At 42.2% G+C, this 27,428-nt stretch overlaps 1 protein-coding gene across 5 annotated transcripts in view; it reads left to right on the top strand.

Annotated features, from left to right (window-relative positions):
• The first annotated feature begins 6,633 nt into the window (after window positions 1-6,633).
• Window positions 6,634-27,428, top strand: part of NEK7 (NIMA related kinase 7) — a 74,890-nt gene continuing 54,095 nt past the window's right edge. Inside the window, exons 1-2 of one of the 5 annotated variants that reach the window (XR_010072333.1) lie at window positions 6,634-6,842; window positions 23,209-23,293. Coding sequence is in view for 4 of the 5 variants with exons in the window: in XM_063344736.1 (XP_063200806.1) it covers window positions 23,237-23,293 (57 nt within the window). In the remaining variant the exon portion in view is untranslated. Of the gene's footprint in view, window positions 6,843-7,062; window positions 7,500-12,952; window positions 13,085-23,208; window positions 23,294-27,428 lie in introns of those variants that run through there. The other 4 variants (XM_063344736.1, XM_063344733.1, XM_063344734.1 and 1 more) reach the window with 4 other exon arrangements.

The raw sequence follows: 27,428 nt of genomic DNA, 5'->3' as shown, positions 1-27,428 counted from the left end.
TGTCCTCAAGGAGCATGGGGAATTCTAGGAATATGCTAGGACATACTGAAGGACGATGTGGCTGGACCAGGGCATTACAAAACCCGAAGCCTGCTCATCCAGCTGCAAGGGAGTGGGATGGGCAGAGTAGCCTGTCCTGTACCGAGGTAGACCTGTGGACAACTATCCTGCACCAAACCGTGTCTTTCTTTATTACTAGCGCCCAAGCTAGGTCGGGCTCATTGTGATAACTACAGTAAACATACAAATATTTTCTTCCTACAGTTAAACGAAAATATATGTTTTACAATAACACATAGAAATAACAGTGTCGTAGAGGAAAGGAAAATTTTGGAAGAGAGAAACATATTCCAGACTGATTATGTATGCAGCACAAAATTTTAGGGAAAGGTATTGCACAAAGGACAGGTTTTTTAAATCACAATTTTTAAGAACAAAATTAAATCTTAAGAGGCTGGTTGTACCATCAGGCATTGCCTTGCCAAACAAAACATTCAGGTTTTGCAATAAATTGCACAGTCAACCTCCACAATGTTTAAAAATGCCAATATTTATATGAAAAAGAATACCTCCATTTTCATTAGAACTCAGTTCACTTCTGTATGACAGTGAACAAAATCACCTCTGGAAAAAAGTATAAAGTAATCTCATTCCTCAGTAATTGTTGTCTGAACATTAAAAAGATTTGAAACTGGGCGGTCATACCCGTAACTTTTTCATTGAGGGTTTAAATGGTTATTGATGGTCTTTCCTGTGAAGTTTTTTAACCCACTTGTACTTTTCACCCGCACAGTTTAAGTAGTCACCATGTAGAAAAGTGCTTTCATCTGTTTCACTTAGAGCTACCCGCTAATTTAATTTCATGCCGCCCAGTTCTTACATTATGGGAGATAAGGAATAATTATTCTTTTATCAATATTAATAAAGAAAACAATAAAAATCACAATTATCTTCTCTATGGCTTTCATAAGTACCTATCTTGTCTCCCTTCAGTCATCTCACTTAGTCACCTTACGTATAAGCTGAAGCTTTCCATGCATTTTTCCTCTTATAGAAGTCTTTGCTTACCATTAATTTTCCTTTTCATCCCTCCCATGTTTTACAATTCTAGGTTGGGGTTGTGGTTTTTTGGGTTTTTTTGTTTTGTTTTTTTTTAAATTGTCCTGCATAATTTTGTACCACTGGCAAACTTGGTCGTCTTATTATCTCTCTTATTTTTTATAGCGAGCATGTAAACGGCCACGGACCCAGCACACGTTGCTGTGATATTCTAGTAGAAACCTCCCTCCATTGAGGATTATTTATTCCTACCTTTTTTCTTATCTGAAATCAGTTATTAGCTAAGAACTGGTCCTTTCCACTAATTGCACGGCAGCGTATCTTCTGCAAGAAGCTTTAGTGAAGATTTTGTCAAAAAAGCTTTTTTGAAATACAAGAATCTTCTACCATCCAAGCTCACCCTTTCCATGCACCTTTCCAAAAACTCTTATAGGTTTGTGTGGTATAAAGGGCTCCTCTGAAAAAAATCTCTCATAATATCTACCTAAGCAAACAACTTTTCTAGCCTTATCTTTGTTGAATCCTCCTGTCTTTAAATCACGATCATTTATTGTCCCTGCAAAGTCTACAACAGCAGGCTTCCTGCTTCTGATGTGTTTGGAAGTGGTTTTACAATAAAGTTTTATACCATTACCAACATTTTCCTTCAAAGGCTTTTGGTGTGCCTTTTACAGTTTTACATTTAGCTTGCCAGAGGTTTTGCTATTTTCCGTTTTCCTCATCTGAACATAATTTTTTTTAGGAGTGCCTTTCTGCTTTTAGTACCGTGCTTTATTCTTATGTACAGCTCTGCTAGTCTTTCGGAGATCCTCTTACTAGCTTTGATAGATGACAGACACTTACTCAGAAATTCTAATACAGGTCATTTTCCCCTTTGGCTATTCCTTTTAATTTACTTTTAACAAACTTCCTTGATTTTATGTAGTCCTCTTTTCAACATTTACTGTTGCTATGGTAAATTTATTTGGCCTTTTCACTTCTACAAGGGCGGCGAATTTGAATATATTATGATCAAAATTCTGAAATGGTTCTTTGATACAGAAGTTCTGAAGAAGGTCTGGTGCCCTGCTTGGTCCACGTCGGGCGTTCTTCAAGCTCCTCTAATAAATTGCTCCATTTAATGATTTATGTTGTGTAAAAGCTTAAGTTCTGTATAAGGACCTATCATAATATTTATCCAGTCCAGATATAACTGATCGCTCTCTTTACTCCTGCCTTCACAGCCTTTCTGATTTCCCCTACCATGCCACAGGCAGCTATCCCAGCCTTTTTACTGTTAGCAACAAAGAACCAGGACAGAGGGAAAGTCGAAGCCTGAATTTTCAGGCTTCAAGGACTTAGAGCAGAGCAGTTGCTCCTTTTGATTAATTTCCTGTAGTTTATTGATTTGAAGAATCTAAAGAATTGTTAACCAGTGAGCTGTTATGTTATGCTCCTACCTCTGTGACCCCAAAGACATCTTCTCCTATGCTCCACTATCCTAGAGAGCTCTTCTGCCTGAAAGTTTTAAAGTTTTGAAGTCTGTATTTTTCCTGAGTCTGAAGTTTATTCTGTTAATGAACATCTCAAGAATCTAGATGTAGGGAGGCCCGGATAATAGTGGAAAGCAAGTTAGAAATCATCCAGGGAGTAGGTCTAAACATTTGAGTTCCCAGTTAACTTGGACGTTGTCACCGAACAGTCTCTAGCTGCTTTTAAGTCCAGTAGCTTAGTCCTGGCACAGGACACCAGTTTTTAGTTCAGTGACAATCCAAGCTTTGCCATTCCAAATAATATCCTTTGTCACTATTTGATATTTTTGATGTCCTTGAACCCTGATCATATTTATAGGTTATATATATTCACAGAATTCAATGATCAGAAAAAGACTGGCGGAGCTGTCTTAAATTAATATTGACATATAAATAGATTTATAATAGCAAGGCTAGTGAAGTGCAGCATGGATTGACAAATACTGAGGTCCTCGTTCCTTCTGTCTCTGGCCTGTTTGATTCCAGGCATAGAACATTTGCTGGCAATACCCTCAGAAGTTGGTAAGACTTAGGAAACAAGCCATGTTCTCCCTCCCGAATCCTTAATTCTAGCATGCCTTTGTCCATTTCTCTAATCCTTTGCTAGCTGGGTAGGCAGCGTCCCCTCCGGCCTCCAAGAGACGCGTTTGCAGAGATAAGCCTGCTCCTTAAACCCTAACGCTGCTGGATTTTCTGGAGCCTCGTCTGCCTTTCTGATTCTGTATCATGTTAAGGCTCCACTACAGGGAATACTAGATGAATTTATTAAACTGAAAATGTGCACTAAAAAGCAAAGAAAAACATCCTTCTCTAAATAAAGAGTTGTACAGCACAGGTCTCAAGATGATCGTCCATGATATGTGGAAGGTTTGTCACTTTGCAAATTTAAAATTAACGGGCACACTGTAGTTACAATTATATTAAAGGCTTTCTGCCTGGTCATGATGATGGAATAATTAGCTGAAGCAGACTCTTTATTTTTAGGTTTTCCAATCCTCAAGCACCAAAAAGGAAATGGAAGTAACCATCCTCTAAGAAGGGCAAGGTTGGAATAAGGGAAAGAGAAGATGCTGCAGCAATTGGTAATGTCAGGCTAAAGTAAAGTAGCCATTGTATTCAGGCAGCTAAACAGAGAAGTCAAAATATTATGGAAATGTACTAACGGCAGCTACAGTGAAATAACAGCATGGAGGAAATCAAGGAAAAAGAATGAAAGTAAGTGCAGTGAGCATAAAAATAGGATGAAAGACAAAAAAGCCCAATACAGTCAGATTAAACAAAGGAAGACAGTGAGAAACCTACTGGAAAAAAAGGCAAGGAAGCTCTGGGTTATTCTCTTTTAATGCATGAATGTAGATAGCTTCAAATGCTACCTAGGTTTCCCCCAGTGATTGTGAACTGCTCATTTTCCATCTGAGAGAATCTAGAAAAGAGCACTAGCTGGGTATTAGAGCAGTAATAGCCTTTACTTGCATAAAAAGACACCTAATAAGACTCGATATTTTATGGTCAGCTACACACCAAATATCAATCTCTCCTTTTTCCATCCCAGGTTTTGCAAATACATGACTGTCTCACACAACTAAATTTCTTGTTGAGGCTAAAGGGACTTTTGGAGATGGAAAACATTCAGTGGAATTGCTGATTGTAGCTCTTTTGAGTAACTTTTGTCCTGGTTTGAGGTAAAACAGAACCAATTTTCTGTTCAGTAATTTTACTTTTTAGCTAAGCCTCTTCAAACTCTCTGAAGTTAACAGCATGTTGTGCAGAAACTGTTCACTCTGAGTGATAAGACCTACGTTTGAAGTGTATAGCAAGGAATGGTACGCAGAGAGGCTCTCATTTATACTTATTGCTGTAACAACCAAGGTCAGCTAATCTCATTATTTGCCCCATTGGGGGGTCAGAAGCTGAAGAGCGTAGCGGGGTCCCACCTGTGGGGAGGAGCGGACAGGACAGGTGACCCCAACCTGACCAAGAGGGTATTCCATCCCATCTGCATCATGCCCAGTATAAAAGCTGAGGGATCAAAGGGTCAGCCCTCTTTCTTCAACACCCGACATCCGAGGAGGACTTAGTCTGTTCATCTGCCTGTGATCCCGGTCCGTGTGTTCCTGACTCCAGCTCTGGAATCCAGTTCCCATCCATCACCGAGTCCATTCTGGGACTTTCCCAGTGCCTGCTGGTGACATCATCCTAAAAGCTTGATGCAGTTTTGTATATATCTATTTCATTATTTTCTTTTTATTTTATTGTTAATATTTCATTAAAGTAGTTTAGTTCTTCTAAACTCATAAATCTCTCTCTTCCTCTCCTCCTTGGAGAGAGAGGTGGGGGAGAGCATCTGTCACTCTCATTGGCCAAACACCTCTTAACATTATATGGCAGATCTATCAAGTCTTCACTCTTAGGTATGTGGGAAAACCTGAAGTATTGCACTTTTTACAAGAAAACAATCCAGGGAATTCATGTTCAGAAAACTGCTTTTGAAGATAGCTTATCCATGAAAAAAAAATAAATCAAAGTCTTAATCATCATCACAATTTATTCTTTTGGACTGTACTTTTCAAGAAATACAAAATGCACTTCAAAGGAGAAGACTGTAGGGTACGTCTGAGTCCACAGGCATAGCGGTCACCTTGTCACTGTACCTGGCTAGTGCCATCAAATAACCCGATGCTACAATAAAGAGAAAATGTGCACAACGGTTAATAAATGTGTTAACATCAGAGAAATGAGAGCCAGTAAAAAAATAATTTCATTGTTAGACTTCATATCTCTGAATAAACTGCAGATTTCTCAAAGCTGAAAAGTTTGCCTCAGAAGCAGACAGTGTAATTTTGCACAGAGGGAGGTGAATACACTTTTCCCACACACAGGCCCATTTCCTATTTATTCTGCAAGAGACTTAAACCAAGTATAACTTTACCTGTTATGAGGAAAAAAAAAAACCAACCCTTATGAGAACTGAAATGAGACTTTTGCTGTGGAAAAAATAAAGTATGTCTGATTCAAGGCAGTTTTAAATTACTGTTTTCTGACTGGAATGACAGAGATCTGACTTTTACAGAGGGTTTCCACACCCGAGGAGGAAGCCATTTGATCACAATAATCCATAACCTTACTGGGGAAACTGTGGTCAGTTTTCATACTTTTTCCCCATCGTTGGTTCTTAAGATCACTGTTCTGTGAAGTTAATTGCTTTTCCGCATTCTGAAGCAGGCTAAACTTTCAGGAACCTGAACAACAGTACTGTTAGGGAATTCAATATTTTTTATCTACTTGAGCACAGTGCTGTTGCCAAAGTAGAAGCTGGTGGGACAGGACTCATTGGGAGTCTGGTCTTTTTTGTTCCTGCCACTTTTATTTCTGGAAGTATAGCAAAAGGGAGTCTGAGTCCCTTCCAGCTGATATACTCAGTCTGGTATCTTGCAGATTGAGTGTCACAATTTATACACAAAATTAAAAGCGCGTTGTTTGGCACGCAGCGTTTTCCACAGCAGGCTGCGCCAAGGCCTTAGGCCCGCGCTGTGCCCCCAGCCGCGGCAGCACCGTGCCCTGGTTTCCAGAAGCGCGGGCCCGTGCGCCCCCGGCTCCCGCTCACCTCCGCCGCCGCCGGGAGCGCGGCGCTTTCCCCGATTCCCGCAGCCAGCGCGGGTGAAGGCCCCGCTGCGCGTGGCAACGCACGCACGCACCGGATGAATGGGCCCCGTCTCAAGACACTCACGAGCCAAGGAATTTTCAACCCAGCTGCCGATTCCCCCGCGCGGGGTGGGAGCTGGCCGCCGCTCCCGCCGCCGGCCGCATTAGCCGGTGGCCAGCCAAGCCCCGACCCGGAGCGCCGGCGGCCCGGGGGCATAGCCGTACCCGGCAGCGCCGCTCACCCGCGGGAAGAGGCCGCCCGGCAGCGCGGGGAGGGTCCCGCTGCCCAGCACCGGCCGGCAGCTCCTGCCGGCGCCCCGCCTCGCTCCCTCACGGGCCGCGGGCCCGGCGGACCCCTCGCCGCCGGCCGGGAGGGGGGCGGCGGTGCGAGGCGGGGCCCGGCGGCCGCCCCGCCTCTCTCCTCGGGGATGCCGGGATGTTTACGGGCCCGGCAGGAGCAGCAGGGGGCGGAAAGGAGGTCGGGGCCGCTGCGGGTGCCCGAGCTCCCCGCCAGGAGCCCCGCTAGGCGCTCGCGGCTAGTTCCGGTCCGGGCCTGAGGCGCCGGAGAAGCCGGCGAGGAGACGCCGGTCTGGGTCCCCGCGGGAGAAGAAGGCGGAGCCAGGCTTCCCGGTGAGCGGGGCGGCAGCGTGGGAGCCGCCGGGCGGGCGGCGTGGGGCCGGGTCCGCGGTGGGGGTCCCGGCGGCCGTGCCCGCTCTCCTGGAGGCGCTCCCCGCGCCGCTCCGATCGGGCGGCTGCCGGGGGTCCCGCCGGCCCCCATTGGTCGCCGGGGTTCTCGCTCGAGCGCCATTGGGCGCGGCAGCTGCCGCTCCGCCCGGCGCGGGGGGAGGGAGCGCGGCGGGTCCGCCACCGAGAAACTTTCTGCGCCGCGCCGAGGGGGCGGGATGGCGGCGGCCGGCCCTGGCGGGGCCGCCGCGGTGCCTGCGACTCGCCCGTGGGTACCGGCATCTGCCCGGCGCCCCGCGGCCTGAGGGGCAGGGCCGGCTGCCGGGGCGTCTGGTGGCGGTTGGGGAACCGGCTCCCTGGGGGCTGCTGTGGCGTTCCGGCCTCGCTGCGGAGCTCGGCCGCCCCTGTCGGGAGGCGGGCGGGGACCCGGCCCGGCCCGGCCACCTCAGCGCGTCTCGGGCTGCCTGCGGCCCGTCGGCCGTACCGCTGCCCCTGGCTGGGCTCTTCGGGCTAATTCCGCAAGCGGAGCTGCTTTCCGTGGTGTTTTTTCGTCCATTCCATCTGGTTTTCTCCAGGCTCCTCTGCCCTCCTCTCACCTGGGAGGTTGGTGGATGCTTCCCGGAACAGCCCCGTCTGGGGGTTTCACGCAGCACTGAGTGAAAACAGTGTTGTCACTGGGAGCCACGGCCCTGCGGCAGCCAGCGGAGAGAGCCCGGTCCCGGGCGGGAGCCTGCAGCCGCTGCCCCGCTCCCTCCCGCCCCGGCAGCGCCCGGGGGAGGCCGGGGGACAGAGGGGGTGCCTGGCCCCGAGGGCCCCCCTTGCAGGTGCCAGCGTTTCCTCGTCTCTGCGCTTCCCAGCCTCCCGCGGCTGCCGGGTTTCGCCTTGCCGCACCCCTCGGTGGGGCTCCCGCAGCGGCAGCGCCAGGGCCAGGCGCTGCAGGAGGCCGGGAGGAGCTGAGGCCTAGTGGGAAACGCTGGGAGTGAGAGTGAGGCATCCTCCGCCTCCTGGGGTTTTTTCTACATCTTCCCTGACCCGCTTCTCTACCTTACGTAGTACCCGATCGCGGTTGTACTAGTGTTGGCCCTGAATTCCATTTTGTGTCCGAGCGAACTATACCTGCTTCGCTTTAGGGTTCAAAAGTTCAGAATGTTGTTCTTGGGGTGGAATGTGCTTTGTTTTGCTCTACGTTTTGTGAGGAGCGTCACTTCTTGCAGGGTAAAACTACTTAGGGTGTTAAACCTACTTAGGATAAAAGATGATGAGGGGGGTGTGTGTGTTAAATCACACGGACACTTGAATCTTAATATTGGAAAACACCTAATTTTTTTCACTTCTGGCACCAACTGAATGGTAAGCTTTTGTCACCTTTGAGGTGATAGCGTTTTCTCAGATTGCAGTGGCAGCATCGCATCTCAGGAAATGCGATACGTGCATAGTAATTTTGCTGAAGGTACTGAGTGTGTTTCCTGTATAAAGTTGTATTACAAGCTTGAGATGCAGAAGTTACAGTGAATGATATGTTAATCTGTAAGGTAGGCACTTTGGACGATTAGATGTCAAGTGGATATTTGCAGCTCCACTAAATAAGGAAGAATGAAGTTAAAAATATTTTACTTTCAAGGCTGTCTAGGAGACCACTCAGTGTTGCAGTGCTGTAGAAATGTCTGTATTTGAAATTTTGGACACGGTCTAAAATGCAGTAGGAAACAATCATTAGTTCGTGGGCTATGAAAAACTCAGGCAGAGGAAGGAAAACTTTCGTGTTGTGGAAAGAGGGAAACTTACAAGCAATGTCTGACAGCTTTAAAGTAAGAATTTAAAGCCCTCCAGCTTTGTTTGCTTTTTTTTTCCTTTTTGATACTGGAAAAAAGAATTTATTAGAACACTTATTCTTTAATTTCAAAACATGAAGATACTATATTTGTAAATATCTGGTGTTTGGGTAGATGACTTCTCAAAGCACACAGAGTTTTTCACTGTGAGGGTAGAGATAGTGCCTTTATCATAGACATCCTGTATTCAACATACCAATTAGTCATTGGAGTAAAAAAATAATTTGAGAACAAATCAAGGAATTCTAGCCAACTAAAAATCCTTTTTTGATTGACTATGATAATTAGACAAGTAGAATCTCATCCATACCATAGAAACTTTTTTCTAAAGGAGAAAAAAACTCTTAACACTAGAGTTCGTCTGAAGGCCTGTGAATCTATGAGAAACTCAAATGAAACACAGAGCACAGAAGTCAGTTGCTCATTTTACTGTGACCTGTGGTGGTATCTTCTGAATTGTAAAATAGAGCCAAACAGCCCACCCGTACATTTTTCTCCTGTGCAACAGAGTTGAGCTCAGTTGCACAAAACATAGTTCAGTGTATTTGTCACCAGAGAGAATTTGGTGAGGCAATTTGTTCCTGGATGTAAAAAAAAAAACCAAAACAACCCCATGTTTAATAAACTTGGTGCGATATCCTGCATTTACACTATCCCTACCATCAGTTCTATTGCCATTGATGCCTTGTTGCTTTCTGGAGTTTGACATTGTTCCAAACATCTGTGCTGGATGGATGAGTTCACGTTACCTTGAAAAGTCTCCTGGGAAAAGTCAAATGCAATAACTTCTTCTCTGCCTCCAAGGGAGTTTTTTTGGTTACCTGGGACTTATCCAAAAATCCTTCCTGATTCCCTAGGAGCAGTGCTTAGGAATGATGTGGAGAGAGGGGGATTATCTTGTGCAGGTTAATACCATATATAGTCACGGGAGTTAACTGGTGAATTTCCAGAAATTTTTTTTGGTTTAGCTACGTTCCATGTGCTTTGCAACAGAGATGAAAATACTGAAGTGGTCATAAGGGCAGCCTTTAGAGCACTGATTTGCTGTATTTATCACTACTTGATCCCCCTGGCCGTATGGGAAGGAACTCAGCCGTTAGAGAGAAGTACAGTATCGCTACTTGTTTTCTTTTTAGTAAGTATTAAAATTATTCTTCCTGTCAGGTTGGTTAAAAGAGCTGAAGAGATGCAATGCTATTAAAATTAGTTGCTTCTCTGGTGAAGATAATCCTGTGCGTTTGTCTCTGGCATGTGAAACATAACTGATTCAGTCGTGATTTCTGTAGCTACAAAATAAGCAGTATATTTGAAGTGCCATTATTCCCTGTTGGGCAAACAGAACACATACTTATGTAAGGGAATTAGTTATAAAATTTTAAACAAGGCATTAAAAAGAGGAATCAGTAAGAAAATACTGTGAACAATCATGTTAAAGCCTGATTGCATATAGTTAGTCTTGTGATATTAGTGACTTCTCGCTGTTGATTATAGGTGGCGAAGTGAATAGACTGTTTGCATCGTCTGGCGTTTGGGAGTTTTCATTCAAGCCTCTTTGCTTTAATCTACTTGGAGTGATTTATAACAAAGTTATTGCTCTCTTTTTTAATAGCTAGGTCTGTGTTGGACCAGATTAATTACAGTGTCATAAAAGTACATGCAGAGCTTGTAGATTAGATCCTTGCTGAAATCTTTGGGAGAGGTTTGAGTGAGGTGCAGTGAAGTGTTGATGAACCAGTCTTTTTCAGTTCATTTTAATGTTCTGTTGTCAGCATATAAACTTTACAAGATTATTGATTCCTTGAAAGCTGGAAGGCAAAAATATCACAGGTGAACTTAAAGTTCATTCTAAAATAAGTAAAAAACTTGTGTTGGGAAAATGCATAGCATTCTGTCCTGTAGAGGCCCTTCTTCTGTACCCTTTTAGTCCTCATCAGAGAGCAGATCCAAAAAAGGAGTTCTCTTTGCAGCAGTGAACTTCCAGTACTTGCCCTGACTGAAATTCAGAACTGTGTGTTAGGTATGTGGGCTGCTTGTGAAGTTCATGGAGATAAGTAGGACTTCAGAAGAGGAGCAGCCTGCAAACAGAGCACTTAATGTACAGCTTGTCATTGAGGGTACTCCAAAAATGGGAATGGATCTTGTGTGTTTTAGGCAGTGGTAGTTTAATGTAAAACATAGAAATGGCTGTGAACTTGAGTGTTGGCCTGCTTCTGAAGTGAGTGTGCTGGCTGCTAGCTGCTTTGCGTCTGGACCCAGGGATCCTGGATTACTCGCTACTGTCATGCATGGTTCCAGGATTAAAAGGTCACACTAGTTAGAGGATCATAGAAAGCCTGTTAAATACGGCTGGTGTTGCTTTTCTGATTCTGTATAGTGCTTCATTGATGTTTATCATCTTCGGGGTAGCACAGATTATAAACTACTTACTACAGATGTGTTTTTTTTCAGCTTGTGAATGTGCGTCTAACATGTGCAGTGTGATATCACAAGGTGTTGTCCTGCACTGGTTTCTAAGATAATTAGACATTTCTTTAAGGGTTATGTGGCATTTGTTGTTAAGTGTGTTCTACTTCACCTGTAGCAATGTGGATGTTGTCAGCCATGGCTGTGGCGGAGTTGTACGCAGCCAGCCTTCCAAACTGGGTGTTTTTTCCCCTGTGCCTAGCAATAACAGGTTTATCTGACGATGCTTCCAGCCTTTTAATTTGTCCTGCATCTTTAACTCCTGTGTGAAGCTCATCTGTTTACATTTTTAGTAAACTCCTTCAGTATCTCTTTATGAATAATTTATTTTTACACATGCATTTAAAACCATCCCTGAAGTTGCTCTGGTCCCGTCACTGCTGCACTTTACTCCGTTTCATCAAAGTCCATCCATCAGTAGTTTGGGTGATTCTTACTGTAGTACCGTTGGTATAGCATATAATGGTTCTTGTAGTGATGACATACAGTGGCAGGGTTATTTAGCAGTTAACATCATACAACTTGCTTTATTGTCCATTTTTGCCCAGAACCAAACTCCCATGCGGTACACATTGGACCTTATAAGGTCCTACCACCCATTGTCAGTCTAGATCCACCTGAGACACTTCAGTCTTAGCAGCCCGATCCACCTGCTGATTGTTTTGATGTTCCTCAGTGGCCCAGCTCTTGGGTATGGGGTATCTACGTGGCGTACTTTTACAACCAGATTTTCTAGCTGGGCAGCAATATCTTGTGATAATGGAGCAACAAAGACCCATGTGGCTGCTCTCTAACCCCCCCCCACTGTTGGGATAGGGGGAGAATTGGAAGAAAAAGGCAAAGCTTGTGGATTGAGATAAAGGCAGTTTAACAGAACTTGTGAGAATTCCTATCCCTGCCGGAATCAGGACGTTGGTGTCACTGAGCTATTAGATTGGCTTGTATAATTTCATGTTAGAGATGTACTTTGACAACTGATTTAACTGATCTAAGTTGGGGCTGCTCTACCCCCAGCTATGTCTTTTCCTCTGTCTTTGCCATCGTGGTCTGTCCTTGTCTCTGCAATGGAATGACTCAGGGAACCGAACTCAAAGGAAGTGACTTTTTGTTGGGATTAGTGTTCAGCTAGTTTCAATTACCTTACCAAGAGCCTGGGTAGCCATGGGAATGCCACTGGGAAGAACAGGGTCTGGAAGGCATGGCTGAAGGCAGATGAAGCAGCAGCATCATGTAATCGGTCCACACTGTCTTAAGACTACATCCTTGCCGAGGTGGCAGCACAACAGAGTGTGGTGTGGGCAGAGGATTTGCTCTGTTAATAGTGTTGTGGTTAGATGCCGTATGTGAATCATGATCATGTCACAGTGAAAAGTTTTGCAGGTAATTAAGTGTATCATTTATAACTGGCTGCTCAGGGTGAAGAAATAGGCTATGAAATTTCTGTCCAGGTGAACAGAAGTTAAATGAAAATGTAGAAGCTGCTACCTAGAAAGTGCCCAGGCAGTTTCAGTTCCTGGTTCTTCAGTTTGTATGAAATAACCAACAGTTCAAAAAAGGGCAAGTTGGTGCATGTAGAACCCTTTGGGAGCACCTTGCAAGATAAGCAATCTACTTGAGTGACATAATTGAAATGGAGAGGCAAAACTAAACAAAATATAGCTTTTTACATTGTGCAAATGAATGGAGAGGAAGGGGAGCGGACTTGTGAAGCAGGAGAGCTTGGACTTTCACCTTCTAGTCAGACAGCACTGACAGAGCAGACTCTTGGTAGCTGGCGAATGACGGTGACTGGCACCTGTGTTTTCAGGGTTGGAATGAAAATACGCTTGATAAATTGGGACGGATGGATGAGAAAATTGCCTATGAACTCTTAGCGTTTTCCCTTACTTCTTTGTAAGTAGATTTTATTTGTGTATGGTTACTTCTGCTCTTGCTAAAACCAGCTTAACTAACCCGGCGTAACTAACTTTGACTGGACTGCCCATCAGTAGGGAATTTGGACATAAATTTCTTGAAAAATACTTGAAAAAAAGTATTAGTTATTACCATATAGATAGATGATACTACTTTTATATTAACAAGTGCTGAGAATTTGTGTTGTCCGTGTTCGAGGCTGCCCCTACCAGGGGGATGAATGTCCTGCATCCAGCAGGGAATATTGATCTGGTAGTATATTAAAAAATTAAAGGCCTTTAGAAGCTGTTTCTAAAATAAAGACTAATTCTACTTTTGTATATACATCTATATTCGGTCACTTTCAGTGATTTAACGTGTGTGCGTATATATATGCATGTATACTAATTGGGATGAATGACAGATTTTACTGTGCTAATGATTAACTTCGTCTTCCAGTCTTGAGTTTACTTTGTCCCTTGCCAATTAAGGTCTTGTCTTGGCAGAGTTCAAATGAGTAGCAACTTAAATGTGCTTTGCTTTATTAATGTATATATCTAACAGCTATTCATGGAGTGAGAAAAATAAATTAGTGTGGTAATTATTTGGCATATAATAAGCTAGTGTGGTAATTATTTGGCATATATAAAATACTTGTTCATTGAATAAATTGGTAGTTTAAATAATCAGCAACATTGCAGTACACTATAAATTAAATGGCTCACTGTAACATTTTATTGACTACATTACATTGTGGATTGTATGTTTCTTGTAATTTGTGATTAACAGCAGACCAATAAAAAGTTTAGTATTTTTGGGAAATGGACAATGTGGGCTGGGCAGGAGCATGACCAGTCACAGATCATGGAGTGTAGTGGAAATGCATTGATTGGCTATTATTTCTAAATATTTAAAGTGTTTCAGCATTATTTCATCATTTCTAATGCTGTCTTTAAGCTGAGCGTGTAACTTTATGAATGGATGGCCTATGGGTGTATTTGGCCAGATTTCATCTTAATGGTCTAAGTTAATCAGGAATAATTTACCGAAAAGACACTGCTTATGTCCTGTGCTGTCTTTCCTATTATTTGGGAATTTGCTTTTTTCAATTAGAACCTCTTGCCACTAGCGTTAAATATACCCATATTAAGTATGAGTTTGGAAAGCCAGTGGTATGAAGCTGGCTGAATAACTTCTTGAAATGTGTTTTAGCACTTAAACTACAACCCGAGTAAGTTTCATCTTTCCAGTTACATTCCAGGATGGGTGGATGGGGGGACCACAACAAAATAAATTTGAAGTGAGAGAGCAGAGTTTTAGGCAAACTGCTAGGGGTGTTGTTTTTCTTGTGCTTTTTGAAGCTGTTCGGTACAGGAAGTGTATAAAGGCTGTGGACATGTCTGAGTTCTTTTGGGGTACTGCATGGGGACTGTTGTGTTTTAAGTATTTCCCAGTCTTTAGAAATGCATGAAAAATATTATCTATGAAACTGAAGGGACTTTCACTTTGCAAGTAAAATGTTTCTATTATGACATCAAAACATAAGCGTTTCTCCTCTTCGATGGTTTATGCAGAGCACCAGGAAAAAATTACATTTTAATGTTAGAGAATTATGATAGATTTAGATTTCAGGTTAGTTTGCTATACTGGACATGACTTCTGACTTTCCATTTATTTAAAAAACACATAGCTGTGCTGTCATTTAATGTAATGTGAACGATAAAGTCAGGATGCTCAGTTTACAGCTGTTGACATTCTCTGGCTTCATCCAGGATCTTCCCTGAGTGAGTCCTGAGCCTCTGTTTTTGAAATCACTTTGAAAATTCATAACCTGCAGCTTGCACCCTGGCTGCCAGTGTTAAGTGGGTGCTGAAGAGTGACCTGACAAAGTGTGGGCCGGGTTTGACCAGGAAGCCAGTTCCCTCCAAACAGCTAAGCTTTTTTCCTTAAAAGAGGTAACAAATGACTGTTAAGGCAGTATATTTTATAAAGCAGGATGCCTGTTTCTTAACCTGCTCGCATCAGGTTTAAGGGCCAAGCTGTTGTTGCTGCGTTAGCAAAGGAAAAAAGGTCTAAAGTTTGTCTCCTCCCAAAAGGTACGTGGCTTTCATGGGGGAGCTGAGAGTTGCCGTTATGTTGGAGAGCAGAGCTGGAATCAGACCAGCATGCCTGGGCTCCCTGGCATAAACTGCTGGGATTAGCACCCGCGTGGTGGGATGGGCAATTGTGTGTTACGTTTTGTTTTGGATATTCAGTAAGGCATTTAGAAATCTAAACCCTTGTTTCCAGAGCACTGTTGTTTTGTGTTTTGTTTTTCTTTTTTTAAAGTTTCAACCAGGATGAGTATTTGAATGTTTTATCTAGGTTTAAATTGTGCTTTTGGGTAGCTGAGAGACCGCATGTGATGTAAACAAACAATAATATTCCTGTAGCCTGTATTCTTATATGGGAACTAGTATTAATGTGTGTGTATATATATGTTTTTCTTTTCTCAGCTGAGGATGATCCTTATCTTTGAATTTGGTTAGCAGAGATAGTTGAAAAATTTAGGGATCTAAAAATCTGTCATTTTAAATGTGCGTTAGTTGCGGAAGAATCTAAACTTGTTGACACCAAAAAGTAAGGAGTATGTACAGTGTTAAATGGATAGTTGTTTCTGGAGGGCCTCTGCTCTAAGCTAAAACAGAGTAATGGTTATAGTAAAAACTAAAAATACATGCCTTAATTGATGGTGTAATCCAGAAGTAAACATAGTACATTCCGTCCTTTGTGAACAGCAACTAAAGTGACCGTGTGCCGGATCAGTACATTGTGAACAGTGTAACTTGGTGTTTCTCTGTGTTAGCAATTACGTGGAGTGTCAGGAAAAAAAAAAAGACTGAGATGTTCAGATTCTCAACAGAACTGTAACACTCTGAATAGTCTTTTAAGTATATACTTTTTAAAAATATAGCTGTTTGACATTGACTATCGAGTGTCCCCACTTAAGATCCAAAATTAACAAACAATAGTGTATAGCATGTAGCTAATGGAAACCATGTTTCATTGAGACTATTAATGATGTTTTCTACAGGAAGACATTGTATTTTTTTGTTGTTGTAGAAGTCATCTGTTAAAGCAATAACATTATTGCCTGAATACCGTGAAATGTATTTCAATGTGGATGGCTTATGGACTTTGAGCTATGAAAATGGTGTTTAAAAAGCATGTTTCGTGTGATTAGGCAGTGCATTTAAGCTTTTTCTCCTGAAATAATTTGGCCATGTTTATAAAGACTTAGTTGCAAGACCTGAAGTCACAAGGATTTCAGGTTTTTCACAGATATCTTTTTTTTTTCTTTTAAAAATGTTATTTTAAAATATATTCCAGTGAAATTTCAGCAGTGAGCTCTGGTTCCCTTCCAGGAGTAGGTCCTCTGCTCTGATTTCACTAGAGTCATGGGCTGTCTCACCTCTCCTCTAGCAGGCTGGTGGAAACCAACTGGAAAGCTGAGTGCTGATTGTGGGACCTGAGCTTCTGTCTGTTGGGGTGTAGGAATGTGCCCTTGCATTTTGGGCTGCTTTGTGTGATCTTTAGATGCGTGGGCAGATTTCGGAGAGCTTTTGACAGGTGGCCACTAAGGAAGTGAGGCCTGTCTTCCTTCCTGAAGAAAGGAAAAGGTGTTATTTCCAGTTCAGGCAGTTACAGTTTGATAAGGTAACTTACTGATGAGGGCTTAACTTCCTTTTGCTGTATGGTGAACTCAATGCATGGAGTAAATAGTGTAAATTAAGGGCGTTGCTATGCAATTGGAATATCAAATGAAAAATGGGTTATGTTGTCTGTATCCCTAGGTACTTCTTCCTGCATCATTTATGTTTAGGTGGCACCTACTGTTTTGATCAACTGAAAAAGATAAAGATTTAAAGCATTAGTAATTAACCAAAAGTCTTCTCATACCTGCCAAGTATTAGTAACCATAAGTATAAGGCTTAGTGTTATGCTTATGTTCCTGTGATCACTGTTGTGTACAGGTTGGTCTGAATCCAAATGATTTTTGTCTTCAAAATGATGGAAGTCATCTTTGCAAGTTAAATGATTCAGAGAGCCTTTCACTGTTCCTATCTTTGCAAGTGGTATGGTGAAGACAAGAAGTCCTTTCCTCCTTACGTGATCAGTGTTAGAGCATTTAAAAACATTAGTTGTGTTTGGCACTTTGGAAGTTTTGGGTGGTGATGGTTTAGTTAGCTCACCTCTCGCTTCATTTGTTGTCTGTTTTCCATGAACCAATGTATATCATGGTGATGGATTTGCAGAAAAGGTCATCAAATTACTTATTTAAAGACGTGATAGACATGTCCCATTTAAATGTGTTTTGTATTTGCTTTTCAGTTTTAAACGAGCAATGACTCTTTGGCAGTATTTTTAGTGTGTTTTCACCATAAATTAGAACGTGAAAACCATGTTTGGAAGAGTAGTAATTATTGTCTCAATTTAAATTTCAAGATGATAAATATTATACCACTGTGTTTTGACCTCTGGAGTTTATTATCAAGGTGAAAGGCATGCCTTACTGTGAAAACAGTCTTCAAGCAGCAAAATCTATTTCTTGCTTATGTTGACAAACAGTACAAAAGATTAATTTTACATCCTTGGCATTTTTTTGCATCCTTGGCACCTTGGCATTTTGTATGATCAAAACGCCAAATTACTCTAAAATGTGATTCTATCACGCAGCCTTCAAATACAAAAACAAGTTAAAAAAATAAAAGGACTTCCATATATGGACAGAAAATACTGATTTTTGCCTTTCTTCAGCAAAAGTAACAACAAATCTGCAAGTGAATAAATTTTCCCATGCTTCCTATGCTTGAACATATTTGTTACCTCTCTAGTTTGCTTGCTTTTATTTTAAAAACAAACCACAGAGGACAGAGGCACTGGCAGTGGTAATGATATGAATTCTCCCTTTTCTACTCTTTCCTCAAACTAAAAAGACAAAAAAAAAAAAAGAGACAAATTCCCAAACACTTCCTTCCAAACACAGTGTCTCTGACTGTTCAGATAAGATGAGTGGGTTATATAGTACCTGAATCAACATACATCATCTAAGCATTTCAGCTTAGACTTCATTAGTCTTGGATAAATATCTGCAACAGAATCATAAAATGGTTTGAGTTGGAAGGGACCTTAAAGATCATCTAGTTCCAACTCCCCTGCCCTGGGCAGGGACACCTCCCACTAGACCAGGCTGCTCAAAGCCCCATCCAGCCTGGCCTTGAACACTTCCAGGGATGGGGCATCCACAGCTTCCCTGGACAATCTGTTCCAGTGTCTCACCACCCTCACAGGAAATAATTTCTTCCTAATATCTAATCTAAGTCTACCCTCTTTCAGTTTAAAACTGTTACCCCTCGTCCTATCATTACAGTCCCTGATAAAGAGTCCCTCCCCATCTTTCCTGTAGGCCCCCTTTAGGTACTGGGAGGCTGCTATAAGGTCTCCCTGGAGCCTTCTCTTCTCCAGGCTGATTAACCCCAGCTCTCTCAGCCTGTCTTCATAGGAGAGGTGCTCCAGCCCTGTGATTGTCTTTGTGGCCCTCCTCTGGACTCAGTCCAGCAGGTCCATGTCCTTCTTTTGTTGGGGGCCCCAGAGCTGCGTGCAGTACTCCAGGTGGGGTCTCTCCAGAGAGGGGCAGAATCACCTCCCTCGACCTGTTGGTCATGCTTCTTTTGGTGAGCCCAGGGTTGGCTTTCTGGGCTGCAAGCGCACATTGCTGGCTCATGTTGAGCTTCTCATCAACCAGCACCCCCAAGTCCCTCTCCTCAGGGCTGCTCTCAATCCATTCTCTACCCAGCGTGTGTTTGTGCTTGGGATTACCCCAACCCGTGTGTGGGACCTTGCACTTGGCCTGGTTGAACTTCATAAGGTTTGCACAGGTCCACCTCTCGAGCCTGTCCAGGTCCCTCCCTTCCCTCCAGTGTGTTGACAACACCATACAGCTTGTTGTCGCTGGCAAACTTGCTGAGGGTGCACAAAGAAGTTAAATAGTGCTAGTCCCAAAGCCAACCCTTGAGGAATGCCACTCATCACTGGTCTCCACTTGGGCATCGAGCTGTTGACCGCAACTCTTTGAGCGTGGCCATCCAGCCAATTCCTTATCCACCAAGTGGTCCATCCGTCAAATTCATGTCACTCTAATGTACAGATAAGGATGTCGTGTGGGGCAGTGTCAAATGCTTTGCACAAGTCCAGGTAGATGATGTCAGTTGCTCTTCCCTTATTGACCAATACTGTAATCCCATCGTAGAAGGCCACCAAATTTGTCAGACATGATTTGCCCTTAGTGAAACCATGTTGACTGTCACCAGTCACTTCCTTATTTTCCATGTGCCTTAGCATAGTTTCCAGGAAGAACTGCTCCATGATCTTTCCAGGCACAAGGGTGAGACTGACCTGTAGTTCCCCGGGTCTTCCTTTTTTCCCTTTTTGAAAATAGGTGTTATGTTTCCCCTTTTACAGTTAGCAGGAACTTCACCAGACTGCCACGACTTATCAAATATGATGGATAGTGGCTTAGCAACTTCTGCCAGTTCCCTCAGGACCCGCGGATGCATCTCATCAGGTCCCATGGACTTGTGCACCTTCAGGTTCCTTAGATGGTGTTGAATCTGATCTCTTACAGTGGGCGGTTCCTCATTCTCCCAGTCCCTTTGCCTTCTGCGACTTGGGCAGTGTGGCTGAGCACTTGCCAGTGAAGACTGGGGCAAAAAAGTCATTGAATACCTCAGCCTTCTCCATATCCCGGGTAACAAGGTCTCCTGTTTCCTTCTGGAGATGGCCTGCATTTTCCTTGCTCTTCCTTTTCTCACCAATGTACCCGCAGAAGCTTTTCTTGTTGCCCTTAACGTCCCTGGCTAGATTTAACTTTATCAGGGCTTTAGCTTGCCTAACCTGATTCCTGTCTGCTCAGACAATTTCTCTGTATTTCTTCCAGGCTATCTGTCCTTGCTTCCACCCTCTGTAGGCTTCCTTTTTGAGTTTGTCCAGGAGCTCATTGCTCATCCATGCAGGCTTCCTGACATTTTTTCTTGATCCCCTCTTTGTAGGGATGCATTGTTTCTGAACTTGAAGGAGGAGGTCCTTGAATATTAACCATCATTCTTGGGCCCCTCTTCCCTCTGGGGTTTTACCCCATGGTACTTTACCAAGCAGATCCCTGAGGCCAAAGTCTGCTCTCCTGAAGTCCAGGGTAGTGAGCTGCTGTGTGCCCTCTTTGCTACCCTAAGGGTCTTGATCTCCACCATCTCATGGTCACTGCAGCCAAGGCTGCCCTTGGGCTTCACATTCCCCACCAGCCCCTCCTTGTTGGTGAGAACAAGGTGCAGCATAGCTCCTCTCCTTGTTGGCTCCTCTGTTACTTGGAGAAGGAAGTTATCATCAACACACTCCAGGAACATCCTGGATTGCTTTTTCCCTGCTGTGTTGTCCCTCCAACAGATATCAGGCTGGTTGAAATCCCCCATGAGGACCAGGGCTTGTGAACATGAGGGCTTGTGAATGTGATCCTCTACTTATTCAGTAGAGGTTAAGAGTTTTGTATTTATTTTCCCTGAGGATTTTGAAATAAGTGTTTGTGACTGATAGGAATTATCTGTTGGTGCGTTACATGGTCAGCAATCTTCAATATGTAAACACATTGGTAAAACACATCACAAAAGTTTCAGTAGAAATATTGATGGTATAGAAAAGATTAAAATTCTTATAAAGGCTCTTCAAAGTACCACTTTAGAAAATAATTATTGTATTATTGGCAGTGATAGAAAGATCTTTACAGCAAGAAATTAGGAGAAGACTCCTTAAGATTGCCAAGCATTCCTCCCTTAGAATTTGGCACAGTTGCATAAACCACCGTGAATCTAACTGGATAACTTAGGTGCAGTCTTGTGACAACAGTTTAATTTTCAGTGCCTCTTGTGTTATGATTTCTTGCCTTGGGGAGGTTGTATGGCAGACATTGTAGAACTTGCAAGAATTGTCCATACTGTTGTTCTAGGGCTGGCTAAAAGATTGCCGTGCCAGTGGGGGGTATGTGTGTGTGTGCAGCAGGTAGCCACCAACTGTTTCCCCCTTTCTCACCACGCTCATTCTGATAGTCTTAGAAATTTTTGCAATTTATACCTCCTCTTCTCTGCCTCTTGCCTCAGTTTGATAATTTAATTTTTAATCTTGAGCTGCCTGAAGTTGCTTTTTCAGATGTCTTTTATCTTTGGATTAATTACAGCTAATTCTCAGACAAAACAACAGAAAGTCCCAAACTATGCTTTATATGGGAGTACTAAGGATAGGAAGGCAAAGCCGTGGGGACCTTTAGTCGCTCCGGAGGATGGCTGTAGTTTGGTGTTATGAATAGCTAATGGTTCTGGAATGGCATTGGATGACTGCTTTGAACGGGAGAGTAGAAGCAAATCGCTAATGATTTGGTTTGTGTATCTAATCCACTGTTTAGTACACTAAGGCAGTATATTGAGAAACTTTGCAAAGGTGCTTTGTGATTATTTTATCTGTTAGTAATGTTATCGCAACGATGCTGTAAGAATGACAGCAGTAATGTGAACGCAAACTATTTGGTAAAGTTTCTCAAGTAATGGGCTTTGAAAAACATTTCTAAGGCTTGCTGCTTTCTGCTGAGAGATATTTCTAACCTTCTTAATATTATCTAAAGAAATTACTAGGAGGCTTTATTTTGTGTGTGCTTTAACAGAGACAGTGGGTTGTATACTTTCATGCTTCTATTTTGGTGGACTCGTCAGTGTTAGGTTAATAGTTGGACTTGATGATCTTAAAGGTCCTTTCCAATCTAAATAATCCTGTGATTCTATGCTGAACTTAAATTAAATGCTGTTTGAGAAATTTTTACCTACTGATTCTAAAGCAAGGTTTGTGAAACATAAGTAGCTCTGTGCAGAAGGATGTTTGTAGTATTTAGATTTATCAGTATGTAGATTTATCAGAATAAATTTATCATAGGAAATTTCCTAATATTAAAGACTACGAGGTATTGAAAGAGCGTTTTATGTCAAGCCATCTCTAGAACTTTCAGGATTTGGAGCGGGAAATAAGAAAATAAATAAGTAAAAAATAAATTAAAAAGCAAGAATAGGTTTCCAGTCAGACACATGACACTTGTTCCTCTGAAGGCCTTGGCAGGTTTGACCAGGCAGAGACACTTCATGTTTGGGTGATGAAAAAAGTTGTTCAGGGTTTGCCTTCTATTTGTATAAAAGCTCATTTCGTTGTTTGCATTTGAAGCTGCTGGTAAACTTTCTGCTGTCTTCATCTGAACAGGGATGGCTGTCATAGGCACCACCAAAACTGGGTGGTGCACCTGCTCCCCCTCGACAAAACGCCATGTAGCCTAAGAAAGGATTAGCTTCGCTGAGAAAAAAAGCCTCGTGAGCATTTGATTCTGCACATTTTGCAGCCCTTATTATTGGTCAGAGCCTTGTGTTCCAATGCTGGGAACCTGGCAGGCATCTTTCCTCCTATCTTACTGGTGGGATATGAGAGGTTCATAGTTGGGAATAGAGGCTGTGCTCCTAATATCGTACCTCAAAGCCCTCTTAGCGAGCTTAACAGAATGTAATGAGTGTACGCGTTTAGCTTTTTTCTATTTAGAAGGAACTACTCTGGCATACTCCCTAAAATCTCCAGATAAATTAATGCAACGTAGAGAGTGTGCGTGCAGCTGTTGTAACTCTTCTGCTGATCTGCTATTTCCCGTGCTGCCCATAGGTCTAAGGGACTGGCCAGCAAACATCTATGGAGTTAAACAAGTGGTTGGTGCCTCTGAAGGATAATGGGATGATGCAACTTTTATCAGACATAGCCGTTTGTCTGGCTCAAGTAGTTTACTGCACATCTTTTAGTAATAAGTTCAGATGCGTATAGTGATTTATTTCATTTTATGGAACAGCTAAACATAAGAAAACTTCCTTCCCAAAACAGTGCGGGGATGGAATAGTTGAATGTTAGTAAATTCAAGCATGCGAATGAGAAAATGAATTCTTCAGTTCCTCTGATGATGTTCACTGATAATAAATACAGATTGAATTACAATGTAATAACTGTATTTCTCTTCTCAGGGCATAAGGGACGCTTTTATGTGATAGAATGGATGAACAGTCACAAGGCATGCAGGGGCCTACTGCTCCACCATTTCAGCCACAGGTACTTTTCTTTTTTTTATAAAAACAGTTACTCAAGAGAAGATGTTATGATTTCTTAAAAAGAGATAAATTAGAAAACATTATTTCGTATGGGGACAAAGAAGCTGTAAACAGATAGAACGTATTCTGGTGATCTTGAAATTATTTGAATATCAGTCCTGTATTTCATAGAAAATAATTACATAGAAAATATTTTTGCCTCCTACTGCTTTACTAACTTTGAGGGATTGGAGTTGGAGTGGGAGTAGGAAGCAAAGATGAAGGCAGTTTTCCTGAAAAATGGTGAGCTGTTAAGCACTATACGTTTCAAAATCGTATCAGAATTACCATATTTATTTCAGACTGTTACCTTCAACGTTTTCTTCTTATACCTCCTGATGGTGAGACTCTGTGAATTAGTGCCATTATGTGTTGAAACCAGGCAAGAGAAATTCACAGGAGCTGTAGTTCTGTTAGAAAGAAGATGCATAAGAAATTTAATCTTTGGATATATGTTGATGGTGTGAAACAAAGAATAAAGACTATCTGATAAGAGATAATATCGGGATATTGCTTTTTGACATTTTTAGGAGGTAATTCTTTGAAGGGAGCGCAAGAGTGTGTAGAGGAATACCCTAAAAATATTTAGTGTGGTGACCATTCCAAAGTAAATGCTGGACAGTTCTTTACAAAGTTGGAACCTAAATTTTGTAATTTTTTTGTTAACAGCATAAGTGATAGGTCAGTTTGTGCCCTTTATTTTACAAAAAACAAGGTGAATTCTACCTTGGGAAACTTAATAAATTTACAATAACCAGCTTTCCGTAGCTCCAGTGTTTTTATTATAGCATTGTGATAACAAAAAAATCTGGATTTAATAGCATTTTATACCAATGCATTTATAGCAGGGCAAACAAGTTAGAAATTTAAGACAAATGTATAGCTATGCATACAAATATTCTAAGAAGATGCATTTGTAATTTTGAAACAAAAAGAATACTTAAAATTCATGTTATGAATATCATAAAAGGTCCCCATTGTTGTTGTTATTTCCTTTCCTGACTAAAGAGAAAATAGAACACAGTGGATTAGGGTTTCTGTGTTTCTGGGAAACCTTCCTGTATTTTCTGTTTGCTGACTACAAACAGGTTTCGTATTTCCTCATCTATCTGAGTATTTGAATACCTGTTTCTAATTCACGGAATTGACTTTTTGAGGACTGGTTCAATTTTAGGAATATTACTCTAACCTACAGATTCAGTTTATGAATTCATGCTAGTGAAGTATGCTTCTGGTTTTACTGTTCGAAGTAATAGGGCTCATCTACAGGTATCCAGTTTCCTCTGCGGTAAACTAAGGACAGCCTCAAAGCAATGCTGCCGTAATCAACTAAACGCTTTCTACAAAAGAAGAAACTAATGTTTATTCTCAGCTTTGGTTAACTGTCAAGCATTTTCATAATCTGTGCCTCATTATTCTTTTTTAAATCAATTACTGCACTAAGCATGGTTTTTGTGGTTTGATTTTTCTTGATCTTGAGACAAAAGGTTTTGGGTTTGTGGATCTGAGCTGGACCTGCATCAGAATATTGACTGTTTTGCATTTCAAGGGATAAAGAGTGAAGGGGAGCAGGCATGCTCTGATAGTCATATTGCCAGAGTAATATTAAAATAGTCGTTCAGTGACATTCTTGTCTTGTTAATACAAATTGTTTTTCCTGTGAGCCAGATACGTACTTTAATTCTTATGGATTTCTCTGCTAATGGAGCATGCTTATGGTGAAAACTAGCAATGAATGAGGTTACTGTACTAATTGCTGATACGTTTAGGAGAAGCAAGAACTAAAATTGAAAATACAGCAGGTTGTGAGCAAGAGGTGAGGTAATGATTTATGAAGAATTGTGTGTCAGGTATTGATAAACCTGTGAATATCTTCTAATTGTCTTGGTCATTATATTGTATAAATATATGCTGATACTCATAGCAAATTACATTACCTAAATCACTGAAAACTGTTGATGGAGAAGCATGAGACTATTTAGCCAAAGAGTATAATGGCTTAGTCCCAATTAGTCCGAAAACACCATTTCACAAAATCACAGAATGGTTGAGGTTGGAAAGAAACTCTGGAGGTCATCAGCCCTCCTGTTCAAGGAGAGTCTCCTAGAGCAGGTTTTCCAAGACTGCATCCAGACTGCTTTTGAATATCTCCAAGGAAGGAGACTCCACAACCTCCCTGGGCAACCTGTGCCAGTGCCCAGTCACCTTTACAGGGAAAAAGTGTTTCCTGAAGTTCAGACAAAACCTCCTGTGTTTCAGTCTGTGACCATTGCTTCTTGCTTTGTGTGCACCACTGAAGAAAGCCTGTCTCTGTCTTCTTAACGCCATCCCTTCAGGTATTTCTACACATTGAAGGGATCTCTCCTGAACCTTCTGTTCTCTAGGGTGAACATTCCCAGCGCTCTTGGCCTTTCTTCATATGAGAGGTGCTCCAGTGCCCTGATCATTAGTGTCCCTTTGCTGGACTCTCACCAGTATGTCTATGTATGGGTGGCCCACAACCAGACACAGCACTCCAGGTGTGACCTCACCAGTGCTGAGTAGAGGAGAAGGATCACCTCCCTTGACCTGCTGGTAACACTGTTCCTAATGCTGCCCAGGACATCATTAGCCTTCTTTGCCAAAAGGGCACATTGCTGGCTCATGTTCAACTTGGTGTTCATCAGGACCCCCAGGGTCTGGTCTACAAAGCTGTTTTCTGGCAGGTCAGCGCCCAGCATGTACTGGTGCACGTAGCAGGGCTCTGCACTTCCCCCTGTTGAACTGCATGAGGTTCCTGTCTGGAGGTCCCTCTGGAGGCATGCATCCCTGTGGTGCATCAGCCATTCCTCTCAGTTTTGTGTCATCAGCAAACTTACTGAGGGTGTGTTTTGCCCTATCATACAGATCGTTAATGAAGATGTTAAGCAGGATTGGACCCAGTATTGACCCTTGTGGTACGCTGCTAGTTACTGGCCTCTAACTAGACTTCATGCCATTAGAAGCTCATTTTCTATTTGGAATTGTTATCTACAAAGTTAAAACACTGTACTTCATTACATCACAAGGACATTTTGGAAGTGCGGATATCTAAGTATTCCCAAACCTCTTACATATTGTAAAAAGGATTATGCAAGAAGGTAGGAGAATATGGGTTAGTAGTCTGATAGAGCAGACTTCAAATTCTAGAACTTCCTCAAGAGCAGAATGGGAGCTTTTTAGCATCAGAATGGAGAAAAATGTGACTCTTAACTAGACGAAACCAAAGCCAGCATATATCCCTTACTGTTTGTTTGATTTTTTTTTGTTGTTGTTTTTTTTTTCTTTTTCCCCCTAAGCTGAAGAACAATAGTTTATCAAGTCTCTTCTTATACAGAAGACATTGTATCTCTCTTCTCGGTATTGCTATTCTGCTCTTTGCTTTCTGGGTCCCCTGTGTTCCCCTCAAAATGAGGGGTCAGAGCGCTATTTGGTATTCAATGCGCACACAGTAGACTCAAGTAGGGGAACATTTGTTTTCTGTTTCATTCAAATGTTTTTCCTAAAAATGTCTAGCTTTCTTTTTGATGGTGACTGACTGATCAGTTTAACTTAACTGGTATTCTGTAGATCTTTTTTTCCTGTGTGGTAATAGCTAATTTAAAAATCATGATTCTCTGTCTTGAGGGTTTATTTCCCATTAAGTTTCTGATCACTGGCCTTGGGATGCTAGTACTGAGTGCCAGGGTAGAAAACTAAGAGAATCATCTGCAAGGCTTTGCAGCCATATTTGGAGCTGGTTGTCTTGGATAAACTTGTATTGTAAAGAAACTTTATTGCTTCCTTATATATATTGAATAGTGCAGTTTCCTTTGTGATTTCACTGGTAACTTCTCTGAGAAAATAATTTTTCTGCTGCTGTTTAGCATCTTACAGCTGGCTATTAATCTGCTCAATGTTCTCTTTCAACCTGAGAGAGCTTAGTTTTATAGGTTAAGAATCCTTACAGAAGGAACCTGGTTGAATATTTTAAAAGATGTGTGGTGTTATTTCTTCAGCAGAAAGGCCCCATTAGGAAAAACCTGTCTCGCTCTATTCCTAACTGCTTATTAGAATCTCTAAATTGCTGCAATTCAACT

This window comes from Chroicocephalus ridibundus, chromosome 8 (genome assembly GCF_963924245.1).
Source record: "Chroicocephalus ridibundus chromosome 8, bChrRid1.1, whole genome shotgun sequence".
Taxonomy (NCBI): domain Eukaryota; kingdom Metazoa; phylum Chordata; class Aves; order Charadriiformes; family Laridae; genus Chroicocephalus; species Chroicocephalus ridibundus.
The sequence above is the reverse complement of the archived record's forward strand: the minus strand, read 5'-3'. Positions and strand labels throughout refer to the sequence as shown.